A 26,599-nucleotide genomic window follows, 5' to 3' on the forward strand; every position below is an offset into this window, starting at 1 on the left:
ATTATTTTTAATGAATAGTGATTGGAATGAGTGATTTTTTTGGTTCAAATTCATAAAGCCATTTAAAAATATACTCATTTAGTTTATTAGAACGTGATGATACTCCATACCTTGAAAATTCCAGCCAGCATATACTTTCCATGGGAGTTGGATCCCTCAAAACAAAATCAAGATTGTACATTTAATATGAAGATGTGATTCAAACACCGTTTTAAATAATGAAATTTAATTAAAAAGTATTAGGGGCATCAATTCTCTATATGTCTTTTATATGCTAGAGTGAAATTGACTTGCAAATTGTTACTTAAAAGTTGTGTTCTGGTTCCTAAAGGTGAAAGTTGCTCCATATTTAATGTATGGCTATGAATTTTAAATAAAATTAAAATTGTATATTTATTTGTGACAATGTCAACTCTAATAATTTCATTAGGAAAGTGCTTGTGTCCCCTATTTGCAATCACCTCTGACTTTCGGTTTATTAAATAGGGTGAATTTTGGAGTATAATATTGTCCACCACATGAACATTAAATGCGTGACAAAATCAATTGTCAAATATAAAGATATGCTGACATATATAGATGCATTATCAACATACTTAAATAGGAAATTATCTGGAAAGGAAATGAAAACCAACCAATTTTGACTTCCTCAACATTCCAAAAAGGGAAAGAAAAAAAAGGAAACAAACCTCTCAAAACTGTTTCTAGTATGATTTAAAATGAATCACATATTCCCATTTGAAGGAATGAATCAATCTCAAGACTCATAAACATTTTTAAAATTGAGATTGAGTGATATACTGTTATTTTGATAATGTTATTTGCACATTTTCAATGAAAAATTTTCAATGAAAAATTTTCAATGAAAATGGTGAAAAAATACTACATATATTTACTCATAATAGTCTTTAATCATTAGTAAATAATATGTAAAATTGAAAAAATAGGAAATAGATAGAGAGAAAAATAATCGTAGGATTGTTCATGTGAACTGGACTAATTTATGTCGACTACTTAACTAAAAAAAATTTAGACTATTTTATAGATGGACTGACAAATAGTTTATTTTATGATTTGTTTAGAAAGAAAAGGGCCATTGCTTTCAAAGACGTGGCAGCATAGTTTTAATTTTGTCCAAATTTAATTCACATTAAAAGAAAAATTAAATGGGGAGTTACAACAAGAAAGTTGAATAAAGAATTGTCAAATTGTAAACTTTACATGATAAATATAACTGATGTATGATGCTCAGCCAATACCTTCACAGACATCAAAGAAGTAAACTGGTTAGTTCATCTCATATTTCTATTTCTCTCCCCTCAAATCCCACAGCAAAACCACACACAAAAAGCACATATATATGGATTGGTGGATGGCTGAGAATTCTTTTGGGTTTTTTGAATATTGGGCTGGCTATATTTTTTCAAATTTTTAATTATGAACATTTTATCAGTGTGAATGATGAATCGATTGTTTTTGTTTGTGGTCTGATTATTACAATATTTGACTATTTTCATAATACTAGTATGTTTCTGGGTCCAACTTTTTAAGTAACAAGAGGCTGCTTCCTTATTGTTGATCATTGAAAAAAGTTGTCTTTTTTTGAAAAGAGTATGAAATTTATTGTCGAGAGCTACTTTTTTTCCCCTTTTTTCTATGTAAAGTTTTGGGACTCCTTTTTTATTGATAATGATTTGCTGAATGATTTTGAATATTGATTAGTTATTGGGATCTCAACTGATTAGGCAATTGGAGTGCAGATTCCTTTTTCCATATGTTAAATTTTGAGTATTTTTTGTAAGTCATTCTTTGATCGTACAAAGCTCAAGATTTCATGAGATCATGAATGATGATTCCTCTTGAATTTGAATCTGCATAAACTTTTCCTGCAGTTGGAATTTTTAAGTCCTCATCAACATTATGAAGTCGATAACTAGCTGCTTTTGCTTGTCGAAAGCTAAACAAGCTTCAGGGTTCGATAACCACGCAGTTCTTGCTTCTGAGACGGCTTGTGAGTCGAAATTTCAAAATTATTTCATCCTCACATTCTTGATCCAATGCATACAATGGAAAGTTCAACTCTAGTTTTTGCATTCATAACTATTCATTGGTAATGGTTGCAGTTAACATGAACGAAGTAGAGGCGCTCCACTCCCTGTTCGAGCAACTGAGCAGTTCAATTATTGATGATGGCCGAATTCACAAGGTAGGTTTCATTTCTTCATTCATTCACAATGAGATCAATGTGTTTAGGTGTGACAGTTTGTTTTGTTTACAGGAAGAATTCTTGCTTGCACTTTTCAACTGCAGCAGCACCAAGAATATCCTAGCAGAAAGGGTTCGTATATTTTGATCTCTGGAGAAAATTTTGATCTGATGAATTTTTTTATAAATTTGATGATGTTTCTGCAGCTGTTTACTCTGTTTGATCTAAAGAAAAATGGGGTGATAGAATTTGGGGAGTTTGTTAGGACACTAAATATCTTTCACCCAGACACCCCACAAGAAGATAAAATAGCATGTAAGTATGATCATCCCGAATTACTGAGGATTTCGTTGCAGTTGCATTACAATTAGTTTGTTCTTATGCTCACACGAAAGGTCCCATTGCAGTCGCATTCAATCTGTACAATCTAAGGCACACCGGATATATAGAACGAGAAGAGGTGAACACTTTAACACAATAATGTAAAAATCGCTTGGAAAATTATGTTACTTGTAGTCACTTAGTCACAACTCTTCTTTATAATCTTTAGTTGAAGGACATGGTGCTGGCTACTCTCAGAGAATCCGAATTGTCACTTTCAGAAGATGATGTCGAAGCAATAGTCGACAAGGTAAAGATCGTGTTTTTCTTTGTTATTTCTTTCTGAAAACAGAAGCTTACTTCATTCCTAATTAATCCCACAGACACTTCAAGAGGCAGATTTGAATGGAGATGGGAAAATCGACCTAGAAGAGTGGAAACACTTGGTGGCCAAGTATCCGTCCCTTACAAAGAACATGACTCTCCCGCATCTAAGGTTAGTCGTCCACCTCAACTACAATTCTCAATCCGACATGGTAACGAGCTGAATCTAACGATACCTTAATATTTTCGGTCCAAATCACAGGGAGATAACTCTAGCATTTCCAAACTTTGTCATGGAGACGGAAGTAGTCGACTCAGAACTGGTCTGTTGAAACCAAAAACCTACTTTCTTTAGATAATTTCAGCAGTTTCACGGATGAAAAGGACGATTTTCACTGGAGTAGCAGCAATATGTTGAGGTTGAATGTATAATATTGTGTTCTCAACACCAGGCTATTGCAATTTGCAAAGTGTGATTCATATTGTAAACTAGACCATTTTCATTTCTCAATGAATTGTAATACAAATGCTTTTTCTACTGCCTTTTCACAATAGTTTGTTCTTCTATGATCTGTACTGACAAAAAGAAAAGAAAATTCTCTACAATCAAGTGAAGTATGTACCATGCCTGTTTTGAGGGATCAATCGTTGGCATTTTGAGCTACCATCTCCTGCAAATTCATGGGGTAGCACATGTTTACATGGAGGCCAGACCAGATATTATCAGCCAGGATCTCGTTGACAGCTCCCGTTGGATGAAACTGGTCCCACCATATATGACTAGAGGCGTTCGAGCAAGCCATGTCAGAAGATATGCACAGTATCCAACCCTTGTACTGGCCTAGGCCGCAGCATGCATCACTCGTGACATTAAACCCTGGAAATGAAACCGGGAATCTAGAATTAGACGCAAGTTCTCCTAGCATGATATGAAACAGAGCGGTTAACATTCTCACCATAACGATCAGAGTTCTTCATTATGTCCATTGAGCCTTCAAATGCATCGCAGAAGACAATGTTGGCCCCTTCAAGCTCGTGGTTTAGTTCTTCGACCATGTATCTCATAGCATAGTTGAACTCCACTATCATGTCGTTTATCATCTCTACGCACTCTCCGTTCTCGCTCTCATACAGCCATAAGTAATAAGGGGCACATCCCAAAGGAGCTAGTCCCATTACAACCACATTTCTCACATTCGCAGTGTACAGATTCTGCAATACATTTATAGAAACGATCTTTATTAACAAGTTCGATATTTCCTTCATTCCCTAAGTAACAACACTCACTTAAGCATAGGAAAGATCACAGTGACAAGAAAGCAAATATTTAATCAAACTAAATGTTTTTGTAAAGAATTTGAGTCTTCCAAAAGACGTAAAGAGTAAGAAGCAATGCAGCGTCCTTACAGGTTACCATAGACGAGTCTATCTCAATACCTGAATCTCGAGCTTCATCGCCCGTGCTAGGAACTGGTTGAAGCTCCAAGGCAGGTACAAGGATTGCACTTTGGATTCATTTAGGAGATAGTAGTGTATGTAGTCGTTGCTCCCAATAGAAATGTAGAAAATGGAGTTGGAAATAAGATTTTTTGCTGCAACCTCTCCCATGGTGATAATGAACTGCTGAAATGTGTCCATCACCTGCTGGATCTGCTGAGTGAGAGAGATATGCTGCCCCTGCATAAAATTTCGAACCAAGATGTTACTATGCAACGCAGGAAACAAATGCAATCCATAGATTTAGCATAAACAAGAACAATGCTTGAAGCACTAGGAACTTCCTTTACCAATTCAGAGCCACTGGAAAGGATTATCCCAGCACCAGCAGAAGCATAGTTAACTCCTCGAATCATGTCATCGACCGAGCCAGTCTGCGCTAGGAAACTTGGCACAAACGGCAACCCAAGACGAAGCGCTGTTCAAACCATCAATTCATACAAGCTTTCATCAAAAAGCGAGATAAAGAAAAGGGGTATTGGAGATCCAAGAATCATTCTTTTCCATTGCCTAAACCATCAAGACCTCGAATTCATCTTTGCCTATTCTCAAGATCAAAACTTAGAAGCACTAACTTAAGAAATTACCAATCAAGAACCCTAGTTTTTACCTTCCAAAACATCAATTAGTCCAAAAAGGCATTCAATCAGAGAAAAGGAAACTTCAAGATTGCAATCACCAGCAAAGTAAAACGACAATAAACTTTCAAAAATCGAGATTCATATTCACAAAAAAGCCCCAAAAAGTGAAATTACCAATATAATCAACAGGGATTCTTCCATTGCAGAAGCGGCCGGTGGGCTGATTGGTGTCGAAATCTCTGCCGTAGGGGGGGCGATCGGCGCGCGCAAAGGTGCCGAGGAAATTGTTGGTGCCGCTGTCGACGGAAGAATCGCCGATTATAAACAATGCGGGAACGCGCCGCGAAGAAATGGGCGCCGGCGCTTGTGCTGGAGAGGAAGAATGAGTGTGATTGGAGAGCTGAGCGATGACTTCTTGGGGGAATTGGAGGGGCGTGGTGGCGTCAAGAAACAAGATTGTGATGAGAAGTAAGCAGCTCAGAGGTGAGAAGTCCATGAATTTCAGCATGGGAGAGAGAGGGAGAAAGAGAGATGAGCAATGGCGGGATATCTTAAGCGGTTTGAATAAAGATGGAAGTCCAGAAATGCCCTTGCTGGAGTGCAGGTGCCATGCCATTGCTGGGCAAAATTCCAAGAAAGGACGTCATGGGAGCTCTTATCCGCCATTTGTACCCGCAAAAAAAAATTTCCAATGAAGGGAAAGACGCGAGCGCGTCTCGCGTGTATAAATATGAAACACGCGTCTCTCTCTCGCGTGTATAAACAAACACGCATCACCGTGTCGCGTCGTTGTTTATACACGCATGAGCCTCATGCGTGTATAAAGAAGCAGAGACCTGAGACAGAGAAGGATTGGCAGTTCCTGAGAAAATGCGGAGATGAGTATCGCTTTTAGGAACCAGGATGCAGTCAACGAACTGATTGGAAGTGGTCAAGAAGCTTGGAAGCGCAGCGACTGCCGACCGTTAGAATCGCGGCCGAGGACCACCGGTCTCCCATTGTCCTTGCACTTGAGTGACTCCGACAAATTGTTACAGTGCTGCAAAGACGAGCATAAACAAAACAATCGAGCACATTAATCATAAACAAGCATGAATTGCAGAGAGCGGAGCTTACAATGAAGGCCGTAAAAGCCATTTTTCTCCGACGAAATTCAGGTGTGAGGCAAACACGCATGAACCTCATGCGTGTATAAACAACGACGCGACACGGTAATGCGTGTTTGTTTATACACGCGAGAGAGAGACGCGTGTTTCATATTTATACACGCGAGACGCGCTCGCGTCTTTCCCTTCATTGGAAATTTTTTTTTCGGGTACAAATGGAGGATAAGAGCTCCCATGACGTCCTTTCTTGGAATTTTGCCGCCATTGCTGCGTGAGATCGAAAAATCTTGAGTTTGTTTCAGTGTTATGGCTTGATTTTTCACATCGATTTGTCTTGTTTAAGTGGCATAGCTCCAGAAACCCTCCTTTACATACTCAATTGTATGTATATTTCGCTTTATTTTTCACGTTCACATTGATTCTAAGAATGGGTAAATGGTCGCTTTTGTCGGCGTTTATTGAAAATATCTCATCGTTTAGATAATTACCATATAGTAACTATCATTTTATTTTCTAGAATAAATTGTCCTTCAAACAAAAATCCAAAATTACACAATTTTGGTTAGAATGAACTACATAAATGGTATCTGATCTTTCACTTTCACACATAAATGTTACCTGATTTTTATTTTATATCATTTTTGGTATCTATAAATCACATTTTTGGTACCTGATACAATTTTCATCCCAAAATACCTTTTAAACAAATTCAATTTTCCATTTGTGTCATAAATGATATTTTGGCATCGACAAAACTAGTACCAAAAGTGATACTCTTCTCTCATTCTCCTCACTCTTTATACTATTATTATTAATCAATATTAATATTATTATTTTGATGTTATAAATTAATAATTAATTTGTTTTTTAATATCATTTAAATATACTTAATCATAATTATAGTTATAATTATATTTAATTATTATAATAATATTATTGTTATAATAGTAAAAACTAGTATAGTAATTAATAAATAATAATAATTATTTTATATTGCATTAATAACTAATCAATATAGTCTTAATCAAAATTTAAAATTGTAAATTGTATTCATAATGATCAAGAGTTGAATATTTGTAGTTAGGTGTTTCAATCCTAAAATGAGTATAAATAATTTAATTTAAAATATTCAATTAATTTAATTACTTTAAATAATTAATTTAATTAGGTGGTTTGTTATTGATTTATATTATGAATGCAATTAGATGTATGTATAAACACTAAAAAGAAAGAAGAAAAATAAAAGAAAAGAAAAAAGAGGAAACATAAACTAAGGAGAAAAAGAAAGAAGAAAGGAAGATAAAATACTAAAAAGAAAGAAGAAAATGAAGAAAAAAGAAAGAAGAATAAACTAAAGAAGAAGAAAAGAAATAAGAAAAGAAGAAAAAAAAATCACATATTTGATTCTATTTAATTGAAATTTCTAAAAATATCCTCCATAACAAAAAAAATTACATATTTGGTACTTAGGTTATTTTTGTCATGAGGTATCAAAAACAATATAAAATAAAGATCGGAGTACTATTTATGTACGCAAGTGAAAGATCAGGTACCATTTATGTAGTTCACTCTTTTGGTTAGTCACGCTGATGTCCACTTTGGGTAGTCACGTCAATTCCAATGACCATAATTTTTTTTCAACACATATTATATCCACAAATGAAATGATGGATACCAAATGACAATGAGTTGAATAGTAGTAAAATATTTTTAGGTAAACGCTACAAATGATGAGACAAAACCGATTATTTATTTTTTTTTCAAATACTTAATTGAATTCCTTACCAATGATTCAATCATTGTTTCCTCTTGGTACCCCACTAATTTCGATTTAAATAAATTTCCACACCATAAAAGTAGGAATTAAATAAAAAAATGTTTGTTTAAATTATTCACATGTGAAAATTAATACTACCGTTTACAAAAACATTGAAATTGATGACACATTGCTTTAACAACGGCAACTTTGCAGTCGCAACTGTCAGTCACTGACTTCCACACACAGCGCAACTCTGAAAGAAAATGACTCCGTGAAATCAAAAGAAACCCTCGCAAAATGAGTGGGTTGTGGTCCGAGAATCCGACTCCTCAGTATCAGTGGTGCTTGATCTGCCCCAGGTGTAATGCCAGAAGCTGCCGCCGCAAACAGTCCCACACCAAAACAAACCCCGATCGCTACTTCTACTCTTGCCCCGATGTCATTCTTCTTCATCCCATTTTCCATCTTCTTTCTTTAAAGATTTTACTTACTTACTTAACCCCTTTTCTTGTCTTTATTCTGATTTGTAGGACAATTTTTTCAAGTGGGAGGACGATGTGAAGCCCCATGAATGGATCAGAGTGCCTTGCTGCGGGGGCTGTAGCGCCGGTGTTTGCCGGGTTAGGAGGGAAGTTTTCGGACCCAATGCGGGCCGGGTCATGTTCATGTGCAGAGTAAAGGAGGTATCTTTTTTCCCCAATTACTATTCTTCAATAGTAGTAATTGGATGATGATGATCCCTCTTTGTTTGTTAAATCTTGAATTTTGATCATATATCATTGGTTGGTTAATGAACTAAAAGCTGAGCTCTCAGAGTCTCTCTGAATTTGGATAAATGTTTGAGATTGCTTGATTGGTTAAATCTTTAATTTGGATCATATATCATTAATTGCTTAGTGAAGTAGAAGCTGAGCTCAGGCTCTCTCTGAATTTGGATAAATGTCACCTTTGGTTGAGCTCAGACTACTCTAAATGTGCTTGATTGGTTCTGTGATTCTGTCAACCGATTTGTTTAAAGTACTTGAGTAGTCTTTGATGTATAGTAGAGAGCAGAGTAGTTTATATCTTGGGGCATGATTCTTGATCATATTTATACAAGTAACATTATTGACTTTAATTCTGTGGAATCACTATCTGAGTGAATGCACTGACTTGGGTATTTTATACTTTGAAATCATATACAGGGAGAGGGTTCGTGTGGGTATAGAGTTTGGCAAGACGAGCTAGAAATGATGGAAGCTCGTCAGGCAGAGGAAAGGATGAGCTCATCTCAATCGGAAAGGGTAGATTGCAACGGTGGAGTCACTGATGCCGTTGAGGATGACAGCAAGCAGAGGGATGAAGGAACTGATCATGTGTCACCTTTGGTTGAACCTTTAGATGATCTCATGTGTCGTGAAGTAACCCCTTGGAGGATGGATCAGTTGAAAGGCATGCAAGAAAGATCTAATTTGACTTCAAGGAGACCTCACAAACGATCACGTTGTGGAGGAATAATAGGTGATAAAGCTATCCGTAATCTTATGTCGAGAGTGTGTAGGTCTATGAACTAGGAAACAAATTGATAACGGATTTTGGAAATATCAATCAAGAAATAGATAATCCGTTGTGGGTTTTGGTAGGGAAGATTGCCTTGGGAAATTTTCTGACGTTGTTAGGTCTACTAACACTAATAGAGTACTTCAGTTTTTCATCTTTTCTGGTGTCTCTACTCTTGCAGCTTCGGGTTTTCCAAATTCTGCTAGCTTTTCGACAGTACGTGTAGCACTGAATTCTATGTCAACTAGACACTGTTGGATGGCGGATGCAATCTGTCGGAATCTAAGCACTGAACTCAATGGCTGGTGGGGAAGGCTTGTTTTCCATCCGAAGCGCTGCTTGATGACTTATGAACTGAAACAATCCACCTCGTGTAAGTGGGAACCGTCCTCTTTTTCTTTCTGATTTCTTGTTGTGTCTTACAAATATCCATCACTGTCTAATGGTTCCAAAACTGATAATAACAAGCAGTGTGTCTTACTGTCTTGAGCTTGAGCAGCAGGTGTTGGTTGTGTTTCGTTCTAACCCTTAGTTTGCGTCTGATCCATCTCTTTGTAGCTGTTTCCAATCCTCTAGAGTTTGGGGTGCAAGACATTTTGGTGAACTTTAGTGATTCAATCACCCCAGGAAGAAATGCAAAGGCGGTTGAAGGATGTACAAAGCTTTCGTTCAATCTGGAACAGCATCATAGTCCTATAGACTCCACTTATGTGGTACCAAAACAGATTGTGGTTGACGTAACAACTTCAACAAGGAGTCTTCTTGGAGCTGGAAATCGGAGCTCAGATATTCCACTCTCTCCTGTTTCTTTAAAGAAACCATCTTGCAAGCCAACCAATGAAGGTAGAATGTCAAAATCAATCTCAAATGTATTCCATCAAGCTGCCGAACGCCTCCAGGATGAGCTTCTTGCCCGTCTGGAGACAATGGATGTTAAAGACCACGCTGCCATGACTCAGGAGGCGGAAGCTACATTTGCTGCTCTAGATTGCTTGCTGTTCGATTACCAAGATTTCAAAAGGCACGTGGCTGAACTGATCCGTTGTGCTTCACAGTTGTTTGAGATTGACCGAGCTATTCCCACGGCTGATTCTCATCAGAAGTTGATTGAGATCTGTTCTACAGAGAGAGAGAGGCTAGATGAGATCAACCACGTGCATGCTGAGGCGCTCGAAGCCCTGATCGACAGCAAGAATCACATAAAAGTTTTGCAAGAAGAGATCTCTTCTGCCCTGGACCGGCTGTTCCAGATTGAAGCCGATGTGTCTTGTTGTGAGGTTGAGATGAGGTGTTTGGAGATCGAGCTCGAGAAAGCATCGCAAAACAAGGAGGCGTTGGAGGGCAAGTACTTGATTGCATCTAAAGAACTGGAAGAGTCTCAGAAACTCATCAAACACAGTAAAGCAGAACGAGATGCTGCAAAGGCTGCATTCGACAGGGCAAGAGCATTGCTACGAGGATAGAATTGCACCCGAGCTGCCTTGTTGTTCATGTAACATATCTAGGATCAAAATAATGCCTACTCTAATCTGTAATATATCCTTGTAATATGATATCTCTTGTTATAGATTGTGGTTTTGGTGTATGACAATGTACCTATATTGAAGCTAAATAAAAGAATGCAGATTATAGAAAAAAGTGATATTATCCAGCATTTTATTAAGTTTAGGGAGTTTGAGTTTGAAAACATACAGCATTCACACTCTCATATTAAACACACTGTGCCGGAGATTTCTGGTACAAAAGCCACATATTACAATACACAACTTCACTTGGCTGGTTCATAACCATAGGGATTCTTGCTGGCCCAGTTCCACTGATCCCGACACATCTCATCGATCCCGAATTTCGCCCTGAAATGGAAAGCAACACTAGCTCAACAAACTACAACTCTAAGCAGTGAAATATGGCAACCAAATAGTCACACTTACTTCCATTTCAACTCTTTTTCAGCTTTGTCCGTCTCTGCATACACGACCTCAGCATCACCCGGTCGTCGATCAGCCATCACCAATGGAAGTTTCTACAACATCACAACAAGAGTTTTGTCTATTTAATTGTCCAAATATGATATGATGTATATTTACAGCACCATGTGCCATTTATTTTAACGAATTAATCATCGAATGAGAGTAAATATATAGTATGTTTCAAGAACTTACCTTCCCAGATGCTTTCTCAAAAGATGCTACCATTTCCAATACAGATGTGCCCTTCCCTGTCCCAAGATTGTACACCTCACAGCCTGCAGGTCACGTGCATTATCAAAAATCAAGACACAAAACATAACTAATCAATCACAGTCGATAAACTATCCAGTCCTTATAGCTTAGGATAGGGAATCACTAGCATAAAATTATATTCTAGTTGATCAAATTTACCAAAAAAAGTGTATTGATGAAGATGATATGGTCATTAACTCTTAATGGACAGTCAAGTTTGTCAATATAAATAGAACACGGGCAAAATAAGTAATTAGAAAAAAAAACTTATCAAGATGAAACTTGACCGTTGTAAACAAAGTATTGGTGTACAAGATATATACTGGTGCAATAATCTATGAGTTGACACCACTAACTTATCAAGAAGGATTACACCCTACTCAGAGCACATACCTACAGAAGTATCAGAGAGCTTGTTCAAAGCAGCAATATGGCCATCTGCTAGATCCACAACATGGATATAATCGCGCACCTGAATATCACATATACAGCTACAATTTAATAGATATCTACTGCTTAATTCAGATAAATCTTCAACAACTATGCAAATATCAAGCTCATGCTCGAATACATCTGAATATTATGTATATATTAACTATTCAACCCCCACCAACCTTCCACTCCAACAGTCCACAATTTGGTATGTTGCTTGTGGAAATTGAATTATATTTTAACATCATTAACTAACGAATAAGAAGTTGTAGCATGTCGTATGTAATATTGACTCTATAAACTGAAAAAATTGGCCCTGGAGATTTTCAAAATGGTTCGCTAAATGTATCTGTGTAAAAGGACAATATGAGTTAAGAGAAAGGTACTTACTCCCGTTCCATCCTTTGTGGCGTAGTCAGTTCCATAAACTGTAAGCGCAGGTCGCCTTCCAACGGCTACTTGTTGCACAAAGGGCATAAGGTTGTTTGGGATTCCTCTTGGATCTTCGCCAATATAACCACTAGGATGTGCACCAACTGGGTTGAAGTACCTTAGCAAAATGATCTTCCATGTGGGGTCTGACTGGTAAAGATCACGGCATATCTCTTCGATGAAAAGCTGAAATAAAGAACGTAAAATTTCAGGTGATCTTGCTAATAGTACGAAATAACAACTCACAAATACACAGTAATGTAACATATAAATACAGCACATAGGTACACAACCAAGACAAGTGTTAAACTTATTTTTTTGTCTTGCCAATATCTTAGATAAAATTCATTTCTCAAAACAATTCCATTAAGATGAATTTGAAGTTACCTTTGTCCTTCCATAAGGATTCAGAGCACTAATGGGAAACTCCTCTGTGCATGGGACTGTTTTTGGTGAACCATACACGGTAGCAGAGGATGAAAACACTAGCTGAAATGTGAGAATGAGTATAATCAGCACAAAGAGAATGAAATAAGTATAAGTATGGGGTGGAAGCAAAATCGGGCTAGTTACCCTTTTACATCCATGGGCAGCCATGACCTCCAACAGAACAATTGTACCAATGAGGTTGTTGTTATAATACAGCAAGGGTTTTTGCACACTTTCTCCAACTGCTTTCAATCCGGCAAAGTGAATAACAGCATCAAACCTTCATTAGGTGAGAATGAGGTGTCAAGATGTTACATAAGAAATTCTGGAGACATATGTACACATAAAGTAACTTCACTATATACTAATCTAGTACTTATCATATAAAATGCACTGTTTGTATACTAAGATAATTAAATTCTAGGGCAACAAAAAGTACATACTATAACAATGTATCAGGTAAATCCTTTATATAAACAAAGAAAATACTATAAAAGAATGAAGTATCTTGAAAAGGTTGAAACTTGAAAGTATTATTTGACAATCAATATGATCATCATAGCCAGTGGATGAGAATCCTGAAGAAATAACTATCAACGACCAGGCATCCATCTATTTCTCTAAATAGAAATCAGCATACAGGAAAGAGCATATGGCACTTAGGACTTTTTACACTAACAATAACATAATTTTGATGTATTTGATGGTCGAGAACAACTAAACCACAAAACCTAAGAAGACTTACTTTTGGGAAGCAAAAAGCTCCTCAAGTGCAGGCTTGTCCCGAAGATCAATCTGCATCCAACCAAAAATGGAGAAGATAGTAAACTAAACATTTTCTCACACAACTACAGCTGCATTAGAAACAAACAATCATATCAAGCAAAATTTCTAACAGGATATCTATTAATTATTACTAATACTATAACATCAGCCCGATTTAGTGCATCGAAGTCATTATCAGTTCAAACAATGCTAAGGAAAGAGCTCCTCGACCTAGCATATTATTCACATATTTCCACACAACAAAGCCAAAATTCTGAAAGGATGGCATAACATAATCAGCACTAAAAAGTAAAGTTTATTATATTTATACCACAGAACTCTCTATTTCAAATTGATCACACGCTAGTGGAAACCAACTAATAAGGTGATGGGTCAAGCTTTACTTCAAGCATAGATTTGCAGGCCCAATCATTAAATTAATTAACAAACAATTTGCAAACTATTGACTCTAGTTGACTGGTGACCACTCCTAAAGCCGGATCTCTCCACTTCCAAAGCCAAAATCATCCGGAGAAACCAAGAACAACACAGATCACAGAAAACACCAAGAACAATACAGATCACTCACAAAACAAAAGCCCTCGTAGAATCCAAGTGCACCCACAACTAAAGCACAAGATCAATCCCCCCAACCCCCAAATCACATCTCAACTCAAAACACCAAAAAACTCACTCAAAACCCAAAACCCCAAATAACTATGGAATAAAAAAAGCAGTCTTGACAAGGTAGAAACCTTATGAAAAGTGAGATTGGAGCCCTGCTTCCCAGCAAGTTCCTGGACCCTCTTGAGGGAAATTTCCGACGAATTGTCGAGATTATCCACCACCACAGCCTTGTAACCGCCGAGCAACAGCTGCAGCACGGTGTGACTGCCAATGTAGCCGCCGCCGCCCGTCACCAGAATAGTCGAAGACATGTTTCCCAACTACTTCACCCAAAAATATGAACTGTCGAGTAAATTGATAAGAGAGCCAGCTGAGATCACAGTGTGAGCAAACAGTATATATATACCACTGAGATCGAATAAGGGCACTACAATTAGAGGCTCGATATAATTAATTCAGTGATTTGATAATAAATAAATACTACTACTATGAAAACTGTATCTTTCGCTGATTGGATGATCCCTGAAAATTATACTTATGGAGAAAAAGTGAGGTGGGTCAAGTAAGATGTAGAGATTCTTGTCTCGTTGTCGATAAAGTTCTGCCTTTTATAGAATTCCCAGAATTAATTTTGAGGTTTTCTATTTTTCTGGGAATCGATTTGAAGTTTCTTAGAACTTTAAACTTTTGAAAAGTTGGGACTTTGTGAAAGTAGGGAAGGGAATACAGCGCTTTCTTGGCCGGTTTATCGATTTCAAAGAATCGGATCCTCAAATATTCATATCCAGAATCTATCGATTTTAATTTTAAAATGAAATGCATATTTTAGTATAAATAAAAATATCCATTTATAGTTCAATGTATACATAAAAAAATGTGTTTTCTGTTAGTGATTTTTAGGTAAAAATATGTTAGCTCTGTGATTATGTAATTTTATGAATGAAATTAAAATGTTTCCAAAACTTTTTATCATGGTAGGTTTAGCCAAAGCGATTAGGGGACCTATTTTAATGAAACTTTATTAATACTTATTAAAAGTTTAGTTATGCTAATTTATAAAAGAGGCGTGTTCAAATATAAAACTGACCTAACTTTGTTCTATAAAATAAAGTATTAAAGTATAAACCGACAAGAAAATTTTCTGACTCTACCAAACATATTTCATAGACAATTCTATGTTTTTCAGTTTTTGTTTTAATATTGTTCGCTAATTTCTCCCTATTAATCAAATGGGGATTTTTATGGGATTAATTTGAGTATCAACATATAATTTGTGGGATTAAATTTACATTTTTCTGTAATTTTAATACTAGTAATAAATTATTTTTATTATGTGATTGCACAATATGTTATTGAATAAATTACCTTAGGTAGATGAGCAATAATTAATTTTTTAAAACTATCTATTGATATTCGTTGCTCAGTTTTCAGTCACATTGTAATAAAACATTAATATTCTATGCTTTTTTTTAGTTTTCTGTCACATTGTAATGAATTTGAAGTAATTGGATTTATTATTGTAATTTTCTTTATAAGTAAAAATGTACAAGTAGTTTGAGGTTTCTATGCTTTTAAGCGATCAAGCAGCCATTTCAACTAAAGATTTTCAAAATTTCAACCATTTCATTTAGATATTACACTTTATATTATCATTATCAAATTTGTTTTTGCTTCCTCTCATTCTTCAGTTGTGTTTTTTCGATGTGGAAAATATTTCATAGGTATCAATTAAATTAAATACCTCTCTCGTATAGGAGAATAAGGAAAAACACTTTATTTGTTTTCTTCCTAACATCGAATCCTTTATTTGTTGTGATTTGACATAGAATCACATAGCTATTTGATTTTTGACAATTGAATTCACCATTGTTAATCCTAATTAAGGTTAATTAACATGAGATTACTTTAGAGAAAATTCTCTGAAATTCAGCAAGCATAAAAAGCAAGGGCTCTTTCAACTTTATCCTATTCCACTATCATTTCTCATTTGCATAAACAATGTCAACTTTTTCATCTCTTAAACTTAAATATAGGAGTAATATTTATATGACAGTCTAGGTCTTTATGTGTACACACTTAAAAGTAAGCATTTGAACATTAATCTACTTTTATTTATATGGAGAATAAAAGAAACAATATTCATGACTCAAAATATAATAATGAAAGGTGAATCATGAGGTCTTTTCCAATCATCACCAATCAAGATTGCTTGAATCTACGGCAATTCCGGTAAGACCTAATTGTGATGGTTTATGAGACCAAATTTATAAATAAATATAATCTATTCTTCCACAATGATTATTAATTAACCAAGCCTTCTCTCATATATGGCTCCACACAAATTTGGTACCACCAGCTATAATTTTATATCATAATCCAAAAAGGTTTCTCTGATGAAGATGAGCACACGATGGTGTAACACTAAAGGATATAAAAAAATTCATTTAGATTCTTCCATTTTTACAATGTAGAGCTAGAGATTAATTCCCAATAAAAATAAATGTCAAAATATCCCATCCTCAACCACAAGAGATGAACACATTATGCTGTCTTACTCCATTGGGTATATTAATGGAGCATATTTTCTCATAATATTATGAGAAAAAATCATAAAATTGACACACTTTAGCAATCAGAACAAGCCGGCCTCCTCTCTTGCACAACTTGGATTGCTTAGAGTGATTAACCTCGAACCTGTACAAAATGGACGCCAAGCCCGCACCCCATCTTATTCACCGACTACCTGTCTGAAATCTGGTCGGCGGGAAGAGGCTCGGAACTAAGAAGTCGTTCAGCTTCATCGTTTGCCTCAGCTTGCAGTCTCCATTTCTGCAATGACACAAACATAACTGTCACATACAATAAGCAATTTCAGTTTTTCTAGTTTCGCGAATTGAATACGACAACATGCCTCTTCGAGATTCTCAAGTTCCATGATTTGCTCTATCTGCTGAGCAATATTTTCCTGTCAAAAGAATAACACAATGGAATGTATAAATTAAGAGTTTTTGTATGATAGAAGCTGTTGAGCAGGCGGTTTCTACGTCTTTTAACAGAAAGAAGACGGCATACCACATTGCTGACTGCTTCTGCAGCAACCACATCCACATCCAGTTCTACCTCAATTTCAATCATTGATGATATCTGAAAATGGTAAACCATAGCCATGCGATGTTCATAACTTAAATGATAAATCTACAACTAATTCAATATGAGCATCGTTTTTTAAATTTAGAATTCAGTTCTTTAAAAAAATAAGTACTCTAGCATAGCTCTCGATCAGTTCAATTCGAGTCTTGAGAGAACTCTCCAAGCCTTCACGCACCCTTTTGACTCTATTTCTTCGAGCACTAAAATAAAAGATAAAAACCAGTTAACGATGATTCCACAGATATGCCAGATATTTTAAAGTTGAGAAAGTGGGCATGGGAGGGGTAGAGATTAGACAACATACCGATAAGAAGGTTCTCCAACAGCATAAATTTTGTTCTCCAACTGGCACATACGAGCAAGCATCCAGACCTAAAGGACAATATATTGTGTAAACATCATTAAGAGGTGGCCCTTGTCCAATCCGGTATAAGTGCATTAGCAATTTAGCATATGCAGGCACATAGATGAATCGCAAATGTTTCTTTCATTAATATATTTTCAAACAATTTAAAATAAAGGAGATGAAAAACCAGTAACCAGCAAGCAGTGTTAGTATTCCAGAACAGAACCTCATTTTCAGCAGCTTTCTTCAATTCCTTGATGCGAGACTGAAGTACGTCATACTGAGATAATAGCTGCTGCCTTATAGATGTTACATCCACTAGTCTTTGTGGAAGCTGGCAACAGAAAACACATAGACAGGTAAGCATGACCGTGGAAGACACTTATTCAAGGTTTGAGAAAAAAACGTATATTAAGTAGCTAAACTGTTGAGGAAGCGCATATCTAACTCGAATTGCTGGGAATCGAATTGAAATATACTTCCTTTCTGCTGTCACTTGAGATCAACAGAATACATGCATCATGACATTAGAAGATAGAGACACAATAAGCTATAGATTTTTAACATACTGAGAGGTAAATATCACATGATTAGTTGCCCGTGAGATATATATGTGACGAAGAAGCTACTCAGCCAAAAAATAGCATGTCTGTAGAAGCTAGAAATTGAAAAGTGTTGACGGCCATCAAAAAGCTCAAGAATAGAACAATTATATGCTTGATAAGTTTTCAAGCAGAAAATGAATGCTGCGGGGGCAGTAGTTTATCAACGAGACCTGCCTTGTTAAGCTGAGGAAGAACCACACTGCTTAAAGTTGTACCCACAGCGAGAGAAGAAAATGCAGCAGCTGCAATTAATGGAGGCAAGCTAGGATCAAGCATTCCAGAGGCTGCGTCACCAGTAGCAAGCACCACAAGAACGGGGAATAAAATAGATGGACTCAGCATGGATCTGGCCGCATCTTTTCGAGGGGCTCTTAATAATCGTGATTCTCTACCATCTTTATGATTGGTCAGGCACATCGGCTCACCAGGGTAGAAATTTGGAACTCTTGCACTCAGCTTTATAGGACCAACCTCTCTGTAAACACTTAATGGAGCTGCTATGGCAACAGTAACTCTTTCTCCTTCCTGAGCAGGGAGATCGACCGTTTCAGTGGCAAACCTGTGTGTTCTTGCTAAGCCAGAAGGGGTCTCCACCTGCAGGGGGCATGAGTGATTGATCTAGTAAAGCTTGTCGTCATTATATAAAAGCAAAGTGGTAATATAACAGAACTGCAGACTTTCAGATAGGAACTTCAAAGCAAATGGGTGTCAAGTTCTCCAAAGGGGTTTTTGTAAGTGTAAAGAGTAATTTTAAATTTGAAAACTGCACTTGACATCGCACCAAAATCTAGGAACAAAAGCATTCAAACTTGATGTATCATATACCCAAAAATGAAAAATAAATTTATAAATTATTACCACAATGGAGTGAACTGCAGCTGGAATATCTTGTTTCGTAATTTGCAAGAATTGTAGCGCTCGTTTCCATGCAGGGACATCCATGCTGCGTTCGGCAGTAGGAGGTCCTTAGAACAAGTGAATATCCCAGGATCAACACCATGTGCATTTACACTTTCTTATTATTGGCTAAAGTAAACAACAAATAAAACAAGCATCTTGTCACTAAGAGGCGTGTGGTGATTTTAGACTTGTCTGTCACTTACTAAAGACAGTGCCTTCACATGTCAAGAAAGACAAGGAACTTAAAGAGTGCATCTACAGGAAATGAGAATAATGTACCTAATTTCTTCAGATTCGATGCTCAGGATGTTCCCTGAAACTAGTTCATACTGATAACGACACTTTGAACATGATACAACCTGAAAATGAAGCGTCCATATTAACAACTAAACAGAGAATTTGCAACTACCACGATCTAAAAAGAATGTCCTAAAGAAAATGAGACAACAATTGATTAACTTCTTCAATGAAACTTAGGCATACGTGTGGCCATAAGAACTTCTTTTGATTGAGATAGTTTGCATCATTTATTGGTCTGACCCTATTTTGGGAAACAGACCACTCACTCACAAATATTACTATAAAGAAATAAGGTAAAATCATGAAATTTCTTTTGCTAATGAACCACAAAATTCGATGGTACATACTCACGTAAGGAACCATTTACGATGATCCAATTGACTCACTAACTAGTGTAGAATAAAATGACAGTGCTGGATTGATAGCCACTAACACGGACTGCTAACTGAAAAATTAACTGTAAAATCGAGATTGTATGCACATACCTGAATGCCTTGCTGTGGTTGAGCGACAGAAATGGCTATCATACAACTGGGGCATCTCACCACCTTACCGAAAGGAACCTGAAAAAAATTATTACAGTTTCTTGGTAAGGAACATCTTCCGCCCATGTTAGTTTCGTTCTGGAAAGCATGCTTAAAATTTCAGACATAATCTCACAAATCACAATAATTAGGAAAGCCTGGAAGGTGGCTGTTGATAAAGCAATTTCATAAAATATGCAATCTTATACCCACCAGGCACCAAGATAAACTTTTAAAGGATCTAAAATGTGTTATATCGACAAATTGTCTACTATTATCTGGAGTCATAAGAAAGTGATTGAGATAGAATCAGAAAGTAAAAAAAAAGAGAATTCAGTTTGAATGAAAGATGAATATGCACAATACTATTATGAGGGCCAGGAACTGTTTATCATTTCACAAGTCGATAGTAGCTATATAATCATCAGGCTTGTACAACCAGATCATAAGTTCTACTATGCGCGAAATGTGTAGATATGGAACTTAACCCTCGAGATATTCATATTGGACAAAATTGTGACATTTTCTCCCAATTTCAGCAATCATGACATACAAAAAGGAAAATGAAGTACCAAGGAAAGGAGTTGAGCAGATTCATTGCAACAAAGATACATGGTTTCCAAGTTTCATTAAAAAACAGTGATCACACAACTACAAGAAAATAAAAAACGTCGTAGATAAGTGATAAATAGATACCTCTTCACCGGGAGACACTCCCACTCGGCAAACACAGTCAACCACCCTAAGGGCATCTGAAACCCTCAGTAATGCAGCAAGGCCCTTCACTAACAACGTATACGTATGTACATCCGGCCTTGACCACTTCCATCTCTCCACTGAAGTAGCATTCTCCCCCCAACCTGTTCAATGAAAGTGCCAAACAAACCCCAAATGGCAAAAGTTATCTCACTATCACATTATTAAACCAGGTAAAAAGCAATCAAACATAAATTCAAGCGAAAGAAGACAAAACAGTTGAATGCAATGAGAAAACATAATTCAATCGGAATTTTTCAGTACCTGAACCAAAGGTAGAGCGCATGGCGGAGAATACGGAGAGGGCCAAGTCAGCATTGCCACGATCAAGGGCGGCAGAGATAATCAAGCGGCAGTCCGAGGCAGTGACGTGGCCGGCGCTGCCTCGCTCCTCCGAAATCAAACGCAAGGCCACGGCGGCGTCGGGGGCGGCGGAGACGCGGGCAAGCAGCTCATGGTCGAAGAGGTCCGAGGCCAGCTTGCTCCCTTCCTCCGGCGAGGAGGAGACCTGGCTGTTGGCGTTGGAGGCGGCAGCGGTCTGTTTGGGAATGGGAAACAAGTAATGCTTTTTCTTGGCGGGAAAGAGGAAGCAGAAGTGGGTGGTGGTTTTGTGTTTGGGCGGGTGGTGAGTGGGGAGTGGGAGCAAAGGGGAGGAGCACCACCTCGACTGAAGATTCATGTGGTTGATGGGATTTTCGGAAAGAAACAATTTCAAGCGTAAATTGTGGGATTTTTTGGGGAGAGAGAGAAATGCTGAATTCGGAGGTGTGAAGTTGGGGATGATGGATGAGAGGCCGTGGACAATTGATAGAAATCCAATCTTTTTGGGGGAAAATGCACAGTATAAAAAAAAACTGGTAAAAATCAAATTTTTATCGAAAAATATCAACAAAATAATTTTATTTTAAAAAATAAAAAAAATTGGAGGTGCGGGGAATCGAACCCCGTGCCTCTCGCATGCGAAGCGAGCGCTCTACCATATGAGCTACACCCCCATTCAATGTTAGCACTTAGTCAATAAACTTCATAATTGGATAAGACCGATTTATTGCAATATTTCAATTTCATAGTTCTTGATCACGAGTTCTATAACTATAAAAAAAGAGTTTGAGACTTCAAATCATGATTAATAATTTAAGGATTACAATGAAGTGTACATAAACATAGCTCATCACTTTTTTAAGTATTAGTAAGAGCATAAAATGACGTTATTTTTCATGTCATGTCATGCCATTTTAAGTTTCTACAAAAAAAAAGTGGCAATGTAGCATATAAAATGGATGCAAAATATTTTTGATACGAAGTCAATAGTTTTAGATTGATTCAACATGGCCAAATAGCCTAAAAATTCACAAATTTTGGGGAAAGTTTGGTTTTTCCCATAAGTTATAAAAGTTGAGTCTAAAGTCACTAACTTTATCGATCGTGCAAATTTCCCACACTACCCGACCCGACGACATATTTCGGCTAAAAACTTATCACACGTGGCATGTCGGAGGCGTGACTTGGTTTTTTATTTTACACGTCGCCGATTTCATCCCTAAACCATTTGTCGACGATTTCACTATTGTCGATTACGTTTTCCGTCAATTGAATTGAGGTTGCGCTTTCGAAATCAGACAAAAAGAGGTTATATTACCGAAGTTCAGAAATTTAGCCAAGCCACGCCTCCAGCATGCCACGTGAAATAAGTTTTTAACGAAAATATGTCTTCAGTTTGAGAAATTTGCACGATCCGATAAAGTTCGTGACTTTAGGCGCAACTTTTATAGTTTGTGGAAAAAACCAAACTTTCCCCAAAGCTTGTGACTTTTTAGGCAATTTGCCCATTCAACATTTCTTGTAGTTCAATATATATTCAATAAAATTGGGGTATAGTTGAGGGTAATAAAATGCACAAAATCCATCCAAACAAAGCATCCTCAAATAGGACATATAATTAACGATAAGATCCAAAAATGCATAGAGCCAAAGTGGTTAAACAGATGTTCAATAATACATTATTGCAGCAGATAATTTCAGCTGGTTTGTTACTTGCCTATAGGAAAGCTTATTGTTCTCATCTTTTTGCTTCCACTAACCATCACACTCCACACCTGAATCCTGGTGCTTTTAATTATCAAGTAACAAAATTTAAGGCCACTAGTTGTCGCCGTAGAGCCACTTCTCTGAATTGCTTGTGTAGCTCACCAACTCCTCGGGTTTAAACCATAGGTCGATTTCATCCTTTGCTGTCTCAGGGCCATCACTACCATGAATTATGTTCCTTCAAAATAAAACATATTTCAACATCAGAACAAAACAGATGGGTAAGAAAGTTTCATTGCATCGAGCTAGGAAGCATACCTTCCAACTACAACGGCAAGATCTCCTCTGATGGTTCCGGGCTCTGATTTCTGAGGGTCTGTGGCACCGATGAGTTTACGGCCGTACTTGATCACTCCTTCACCTTCCCAGACCTGAAGGAGCACAAGGATAGAGTACCAAGTTAAGTAAACTCTAAGCTTTCTAGCAAATAAATCATATGAGAGCTGAGCTCTTCTAACCATGGCAATGACAGGTCCAGAGCTGAGGAAATCGCACAGCCCATTGAAGAAGGGTCTTTCCTTGAGGTCGTGGTAATGCTTCTCGGCGAAGCCCTTTGAAGGAACCACTATCTTGATGGCCACAAGCTTGAATCCTTTTCGCTCAAAGCGGGACACAATTTCTGAGATCTGAATTCAACAGAGACATTGTCAAAATGTATGAAGCATGCAGCAGGATCAAACAGTCTGCCCTATATAAAGTAATGGTGGCCTGGTAGGGGTGGGGTGTATATGCATATGTTCTTGTGTTTCTTCAATTCAAATCTAAAGCGAACTCTGCCTTTCGTTTAGGGAAAAAAATGAACCATAAAAACTCCAATACTTTACTTATCATTCCTTAACCTTAGATGATAGAATTAGAACCCTAAAACAGAGAAAGTGTGAGTGTGTATACCAGTCCTCTTTGCACTCCATCCGGCTTGATGGCAATGAAAGTTCGCTCCGTCTAAGGTAAAAACAGAAGAAACGGAATGCCAGTCAGCATAGTGGCAAAAAATAATAAGACAGGGAAATATCAGAATACGTACTGCAGCAGCATGCGCCTCCTGCTCTTGTAGCATGAAAGCTGTAGCACAACAAAAAATGAAACAAAGGCGAATGAGTACTGGCCTTCAAAAATGCTCACATGTACATCTTGAGAAACTTAGCCTGGGTGATATTAGCCCTCTATTAGTTGTTAGAACTAAATCACCAATACTTGCTTGACTCGAGCATACATAATTTTAGCATTAATTAATTCCCTAGTCAAGAATTGAGCATATATAATATGGGTAGCTGCCTGACTGATACATTCACTAAAGGAAAAAAGTACGGTTAGTATTCTAATATCTATCATCTACATTTCCAACAAATTATACCATATACGCGATAGGAATTATTTCAAAACACTGTGAAAAAAGGAGGGTTCTACAGACCTGCCGCTGGAAGGGCAAGGGCACTTGAAATCCATCCCGTGTACGCATTTCCTGACTTAGACGCACATAATGAAGCTGCTCTTCCTCGGCTTGAAACTACTGCCGCAGCAGCGGCTGCTCTCCCTCCTGAAATACAACTTTTTTCTTAGAATCAAAACACTTCAATATGGATTTATTGAAAAGCCATAAAACAGTAGGATCTGACAAAATCAAGATCCTTCTATAAAGTTCATTGAATCCACTTATAGAAGCATTATTCATCCTGGGTATATCTCTATCAGTTTCTCAGAAGTAAAAATCTGGGATTACACGAGAAAATGGAAAAAGAATGGATTAAAACCATCAGACCAATCATTCCACATCATATTATCACAAACAAGAGCATACACAAAAAGACAAACTTTTCCAGAGTCAAAATAATTACTTTCCACTAAAAAACAGTTGCTTCCTTCACAAATTTCATCCAAAAAATCAATCTTCGACATAGCACCAACCGACATCTCAACAATTAGTCAACACTCAACAGTTGATTTAACAAGCTCCGTGATGCACGCGATTCGATTAAACCTAATAGCTCTAGCTACATCAAATAAGCACCAACCATTATGCGTATTTGACCATAACCAATTTAAAGCTGGATGTCACAATTGTATAATTTGGTGATAAAAATAGCAGTAGAATTTACCCGAAAATGAACGAGAGGACTGCTTGGAAGCAGCGGAGACGAAGGATCTGGCGGATCTGAGAATCTGAGACCTCATTTCTGGAAAATGTTGATCTAGATTTGGGTGAGATAAGAAACTCAAAGCGGTAGTTGTGCTGAGGGTGAGAGTGAGGGAAGTTCCAAGAATAGTGATAGGTTTTCTTTATACTACTATGTGGCTTGCCGAATAACACCGTGTTTGGTAACAAACTTGAAAATTTTATCTTTCATTACTACTTTGGTATGTGAATTAATTTCTCTTCGATGCTATAGTATTTTTTATTATTGGTAAATAAATTGAAATTTTTTTAAAGGCTTTATTGCAGTTGACCTGAAATCGAGCTTAGATCTTTGGTAAGACAATGACCAATCTTTGATGCTATATTCCTTTTCGACCAAACCCACCAAACCTAATGGCTATTGAGAAATTAGAGTAGTACAAGGTAAAATAGTTGAATGTGTCCACTAGAAAAAGATTACTACTATTTGTTATTTTTCATTTTGGTGCATAGAAATGTTGTACTTGGTGCAGTCATAGCTGTACCCAGTTAGTAGCTGAAGTTTCACGCATTTCAAGAAATATTTTGAAGTTAGTTAAGATTTAGTTGTAGTTGGTTGTGGAAAAGGTTAAAATCCAAACTAGAAAAAGAGACCTAGCTCAATTGTTGGGCCGACCCAAATCTTATTCTCTCCGGAAAAGCACACTTTTTTCCAAAGGCATAAGAGCATCCATAATGGCGCCTAGCGCACCGCCTAGCCGAGCGCCGACGCTAGGCGGTCGCTAGGCGAACCATTGGAGAATCCGAAAAACGCCGAGCGGTTTTTCGGATATCAATTTCGCCTAGCGCTAGGCGGTCGAAAACTGCTGGGCTATGCGCTGGGCGATCAACTCGGCTCCATTGCAGCGCCCGGATCGCCCAGCGCATAGCCCATCGGATTTTTTTTTAATTTTCGAAACACTATATATACGCGATTTGCACTTCATTTTCATTTGCACCACTTGTATTAACGAGTACTCTCTCTATCTTAATTTCTGTACAAGATCAATACCGAGAAATGGATCTGAATAACGAGCCTAGTTCAGGGACGAGCGGTTCTCAAACTCCCCCAATCCCCGTTGGAGGCGGATGGAATCAGATGCCCGGGTACTACAACATGTACCCGTGGCAGCAGATGCTACCCGGGATGCCGACCGGAGGGAGTCCGCCTGGGGGGTTCCCGGCGATGCGGGGTTGGGCACCCAATATGCAGATGATACCCGGGGGAGGTTCGGCGACGCAGGGGGACGTCTATCGCCCCAGTTTTGATTTTTTGACTGCTTCGTCGCACACATCGACCCCAACGGATGCGCAGTTCACGCCGAGCGGTTTTGATGATTTTGCGTTGTCGGATTTGGGGTTTGATAGTCTCGGAGTTCCGGAAACTCCCATTCAAACGGGGGGAGCAGTGCAGGGTAGTGGCGCCCCAAAGAAGAAGGGCAAGGGAAAGAAGGTCGGGGAGTCGTCGCAGCCGGGTGGGGATGACCCCACGGTACGGAGAAGGTGGACGGACGAGGAGAATGTTGCGCTGTCAAAGG

At 37.6% G+C, this 26,599-nt stretch overlaps 6 protein-coding genes and 1 non-coding gene across 9 annotated transcripts; 2 read left to right on the forward strand and 5 right to left on the reverse strand.

Moving 5' to 3' along the window:
- Window positions 1-1,258: 1,258 nt before the first annotated feature.
- LOC121778434 (calcineurin B-like protein 7) lies at window positions 1,259-3,255 on the forward strand. 3 transcript variants are annotated; one of them, XM_042175784.1, is made up of 8 exons: window positions 1,259-1,286; window positions 1,893-2,011; window positions 2,124-2,338; window positions 2,413-2,521; window positions 2,614-2,666; window positions 2,757-2,837; window positions 2,911-3,023; window positions 3,114-3,255. In XM_042175784.1, the coding sequence occupies exons 2-8, from the start codon at window positions 1,921-1,923 to the stop codon at window positions 3,181-3,183; spliced, it is 732 nt and encodes a 243-aa protein (XP_042031718.1). In that variant the 5' UTR covers window positions 1,259-1,286; window positions 1,893-1,920; the 3' UTR covers window positions 3,184-3,255. The 3 variants fall into 3 exon arrangements, with proteins under 3 accessions (XP_042031718.1, XP_042031720.1, XP_042031719.1); XM_042175786.1 differs by having other exon boundaries at window positions 1,278-2,011; window positions 2,124-2,206; window positions 2,279-2,338; XM_042175785.1 differs by having other exon boundaries at window positions 1,278-1,797.
- Window positions 3,256-3,327: 72 nt separating this feature from the next.
- LOC121778433 (GDSL esterase/lipase At5g08460-like) lies at window positions 3,328-5,452 on the reverse strand. Its single transcript, XM_042175783.1, has 5 exons — window positions 5,104-5,452; window positions 4,639-4,766; window positions 4,289-4,528; window positions 3,808-4,063; window positions 3,328-3,728 (listed from the first exon to the last, which is right to left on the reverse strand). The coding sequence occupies exons 1-5, from the start codon at window positions 5,435-5,437 to the stop codon at window positions 3,493-3,495; spliced, it is 1,194 nt and encodes a 397-aa protein (XP_042031717.1). The 5' UTR covers window positions 5,438-5,452; the 3' UTR covers window positions 3,328-3,492.
- A 2,503-nt stretch (window positions 5,453-7,955) lies between these two features.
- On the forward strand, window positions 7,956-10,971 carry LOC121779613. The gene is made up of 5 exons (XM_042176959.1): window positions 7,956-8,232; window positions 8,325-8,477; window positions 8,979-9,294; window positions 9,515-9,706; window positions 9,892-10,971. Exons 1-5 carry the CDS (start codon window positions 8,092-8,094, stop codon window positions 10,794-10,796), a joined length of 1,707 nt encoding a protein of 568 aa, XP_042032893.1. The 5' UTR covers window positions 7,956-8,091; the 3' UTR covers window positions 10,797-10,971.
- On the reverse strand, window positions 10,960-14,981 carry LOC121779614 (UDP-glucose 4-epimerase GEPI48-like). The gene is made up of 9 exons (XM_042176960.1): window positions 14,369-14,981; window positions 13,594-13,643; window positions 12,993-13,128; window positions 12,807-12,908; window positions 12,378-12,605; window positions 11,949-12,027; window positions 11,496-11,578; window positions 11,265-11,356; window positions 10,960-11,186 (listed from the first exon to the last, which is right to left on the reverse strand). Exons 1-9 carry the CDS (start codon window positions 14,549-14,551, stop codon window positions 11,102-11,104), a joined length of 1,038 nt encoding a protein of 345 aa, XP_042032894.1. The 5' UTR covers window positions 14,552-14,981; the 3' UTR covers window positions 10,960-11,101.
- Window positions 14,982-16,656: 1,675 nt separating this feature from the next.
- On the reverse strand, window positions 16,657-21,640 carry LOC121780390. Its single transcript, XM_042177983.1, has 12 exons — window positions 21,086-21,640; window positions 20,762-20,925; window positions 20,027-20,104; window positions 19,521-19,600; window positions 19,200-19,284; window positions 18,516-18,935; window positions 17,963-18,070; window positions 17,695-17,762; window positions 17,503-17,590; window positions 17,313-17,384; window positions 17,152-17,205; window positions 16,657-17,069 (listed from the first exon to the last, which is right to left on the reverse strand). The coding sequence occupies exons 1-12, from the start codon at window positions 21,498-21,500 to the stop codon at window positions 16,980-16,982; spliced, it is 1,722 nt and encodes a 573-aa protein (XP_042033917.1). The 5' UTR covers window positions 21,501-21,640; the 3' UTR covers window positions 16,657-16,979.
- Window positions 21,641-21,743: 103 nt separating this feature from the next.
- Window positions 21,744-21,816, reverse strand: TRNAA-CGC. Its single transcript has one exon. It is a non-coding gene; the product is annotated as a tRNA-Ala (tRNA).
- Window positions 21,817-22,727: 911 nt separating this feature from the next.
- On the reverse strand, window positions 22,728-25,226 carry LOC121780223 (nucleoside diphosphate kinase 3-like). The gene is made up of 7 exons (XM_042177760.1): window positions 25,006-25,226; window positions 24,321-24,446; window positions 23,934-23,971; window positions 23,801-23,851; window positions 23,368-23,535; window positions 23,168-23,280; window positions 22,728-23,087 (listed from the first exon to the last, which is right to left on the reverse strand). Exons 1-7 carry the CDS (start codon window positions 25,079-25,081, stop codon window positions 22,964-22,966), a joined length of 696 nt encoding a protein of 231 aa, XP_042033694.1. The 5' UTR covers window positions 25,082-25,226; the 3' UTR covers window positions 22,728-22,963.
- Window positions 25,227-26,599: the final 1,373 nt, after the last annotated feature.

Source organism: Salvia splendens, chromosome 19 (genome assembly GCF_004379255.2).
Source record: "Salvia splendens isolate huo1 chromosome 19, SspV2, whole genome shotgun sequence".
Classification (NCBI taxonomy): domain Eukaryota; kingdom Viridiplantae; phylum Streptophyta; class Magnoliopsida; order Lamiales; family Lamiaceae; genus Salvia; species Salvia splendens.

Excerpts from the sequence above, each read along its gene's own strand:
- LOC121778434 (XM_042175784.1), top strand. The coding sequence starts at position 1,921 with ATGAAGTCGATAACTAGCTGCTTTTGCTTGTCGAAAGCTAAACAAGCT. Across the intron at positions 2,667-2,756 it reads GATATATAGAACGAGAAGAG|TTGAAGGACATGGTGCTGGC; the intron begins GTGAACACTTTA and ends TATAATCTTTAG. Across the intron at positions 3,024-3,113 it reads ATGACTCTCCCGCATCTAAG|GGAGATAACTCTAGCATTTC; the intron begins GTTAGTCGTCCA and ends TCCAAATCACAG.
- LOC121778433 (XM_042175783.1), bottom strand. The coding sequence starts at position 5,437 with ATGCTGAAATTCATGGACTTCTCACCTCTGAGCTGCTTACTTCTCATC. Across the intron at positions 4,064-4,288 it reads CGATGAAGCTCGAGATTCAG|AATCTGTACACTGCGAATGT; the intron begins GTATTGAGATAG and ends AATGTATTGCAG. Across the intron at positions 3,729-3,807 it reads GAAGAACTCTGATCGTTATG|GGTTTAATGTCACGAGTGAT; the intron begins GTGAGAATGTTA and ends TTTCATTTCCAG.
- LOC121779613 (XM_042176959.1), top strand. The coding sequence starts at position 8,092 with ATGAGTGGGTTGTGGTCCGAGAATCCGACTCCTCAGTATCAGTGGTGC. Across the intron at positions 8,233-8,324 it reads ACTTCTACTCTTGCCCCGAT|GACAATTTTTTCAAGTGGGA; the intron begins GTCATTCTTCTT and ends TCTGATTTGTAG. Across the intron at positions 9,707-9,891 it reads ACTGAAACAATCCACCTCGT|CTGTTTCCAATCCTCTAGAG; the intron begins GTAAGTGGGAAC and ends ATCTCTTTGTAG.
- LOC121779614 (XM_042176960.1), bottom strand. The coding sequence starts at position 14,551 with ATGTCTTCGACTATTCTGGTGACGGGCGGCGGCGGCTACATTGGCAGT. Across the intron at positions 12,606-12,806 it reads ATCCTTATGGAAGGACAAAG|CTTTTCATCGAAGAGATATG; the intron begins GTAACTTCAAAT and ends TCTTTATTTCAG. Across the intron at positions 12,028-12,377 it reads CCACAAAGGATGGAACGGGA|GTGCGCGATTATATCCATGT; the intron begins GTAAGTACCTTT and ends TGTGATATTCAG.
- LOC121780390 (XM_042177983.1), bottom strand. The coding sequence starts at position 21,500 with ATGAATCTTCAGTCGAGGTGGTGCTCCTCCCCTTTGCTCCCACTCCCC. Across the intron at positions 18,071-18,515 it reads TTCTTCCTCAGCTTAACAAG|CTTCCACAAAGACTAGTGGA; the intron begins GCAGGTCTCGTT and ends TTCTGTTGCCAG. Across the intron at positions 17,385-17,502 it reads TGATCGAGAGCTATGCTAGA|ATATCATCAATGATTGAAAT; the intron begins GTACTTATTTTT and ends TACCATTTTCAG.
- LOC121780223 (XM_042177760.1), bottom strand. The coding sequence starts at position 25,081 with ATGAGGTCTCAGATTCTCAGATCCGCCAGATCCTTCGTCTCCGCTGCT. Across the intron at positions 23,536-23,800 it reads ATGGAGTGCAAAGAGGACTG|ATCTCAGAAATTGTGTCCCG; the intron begins GTATACACACTC and ends TGTTGAATTCAG. Across the intron at positions 23,281-23,367 it reads CTGGACCTGTCATTGCCATG|GTCTGGGAAGGTGAAGGAGT; the intron begins GTTAGAAGAGCT and ends GTGCTCCTTCAG.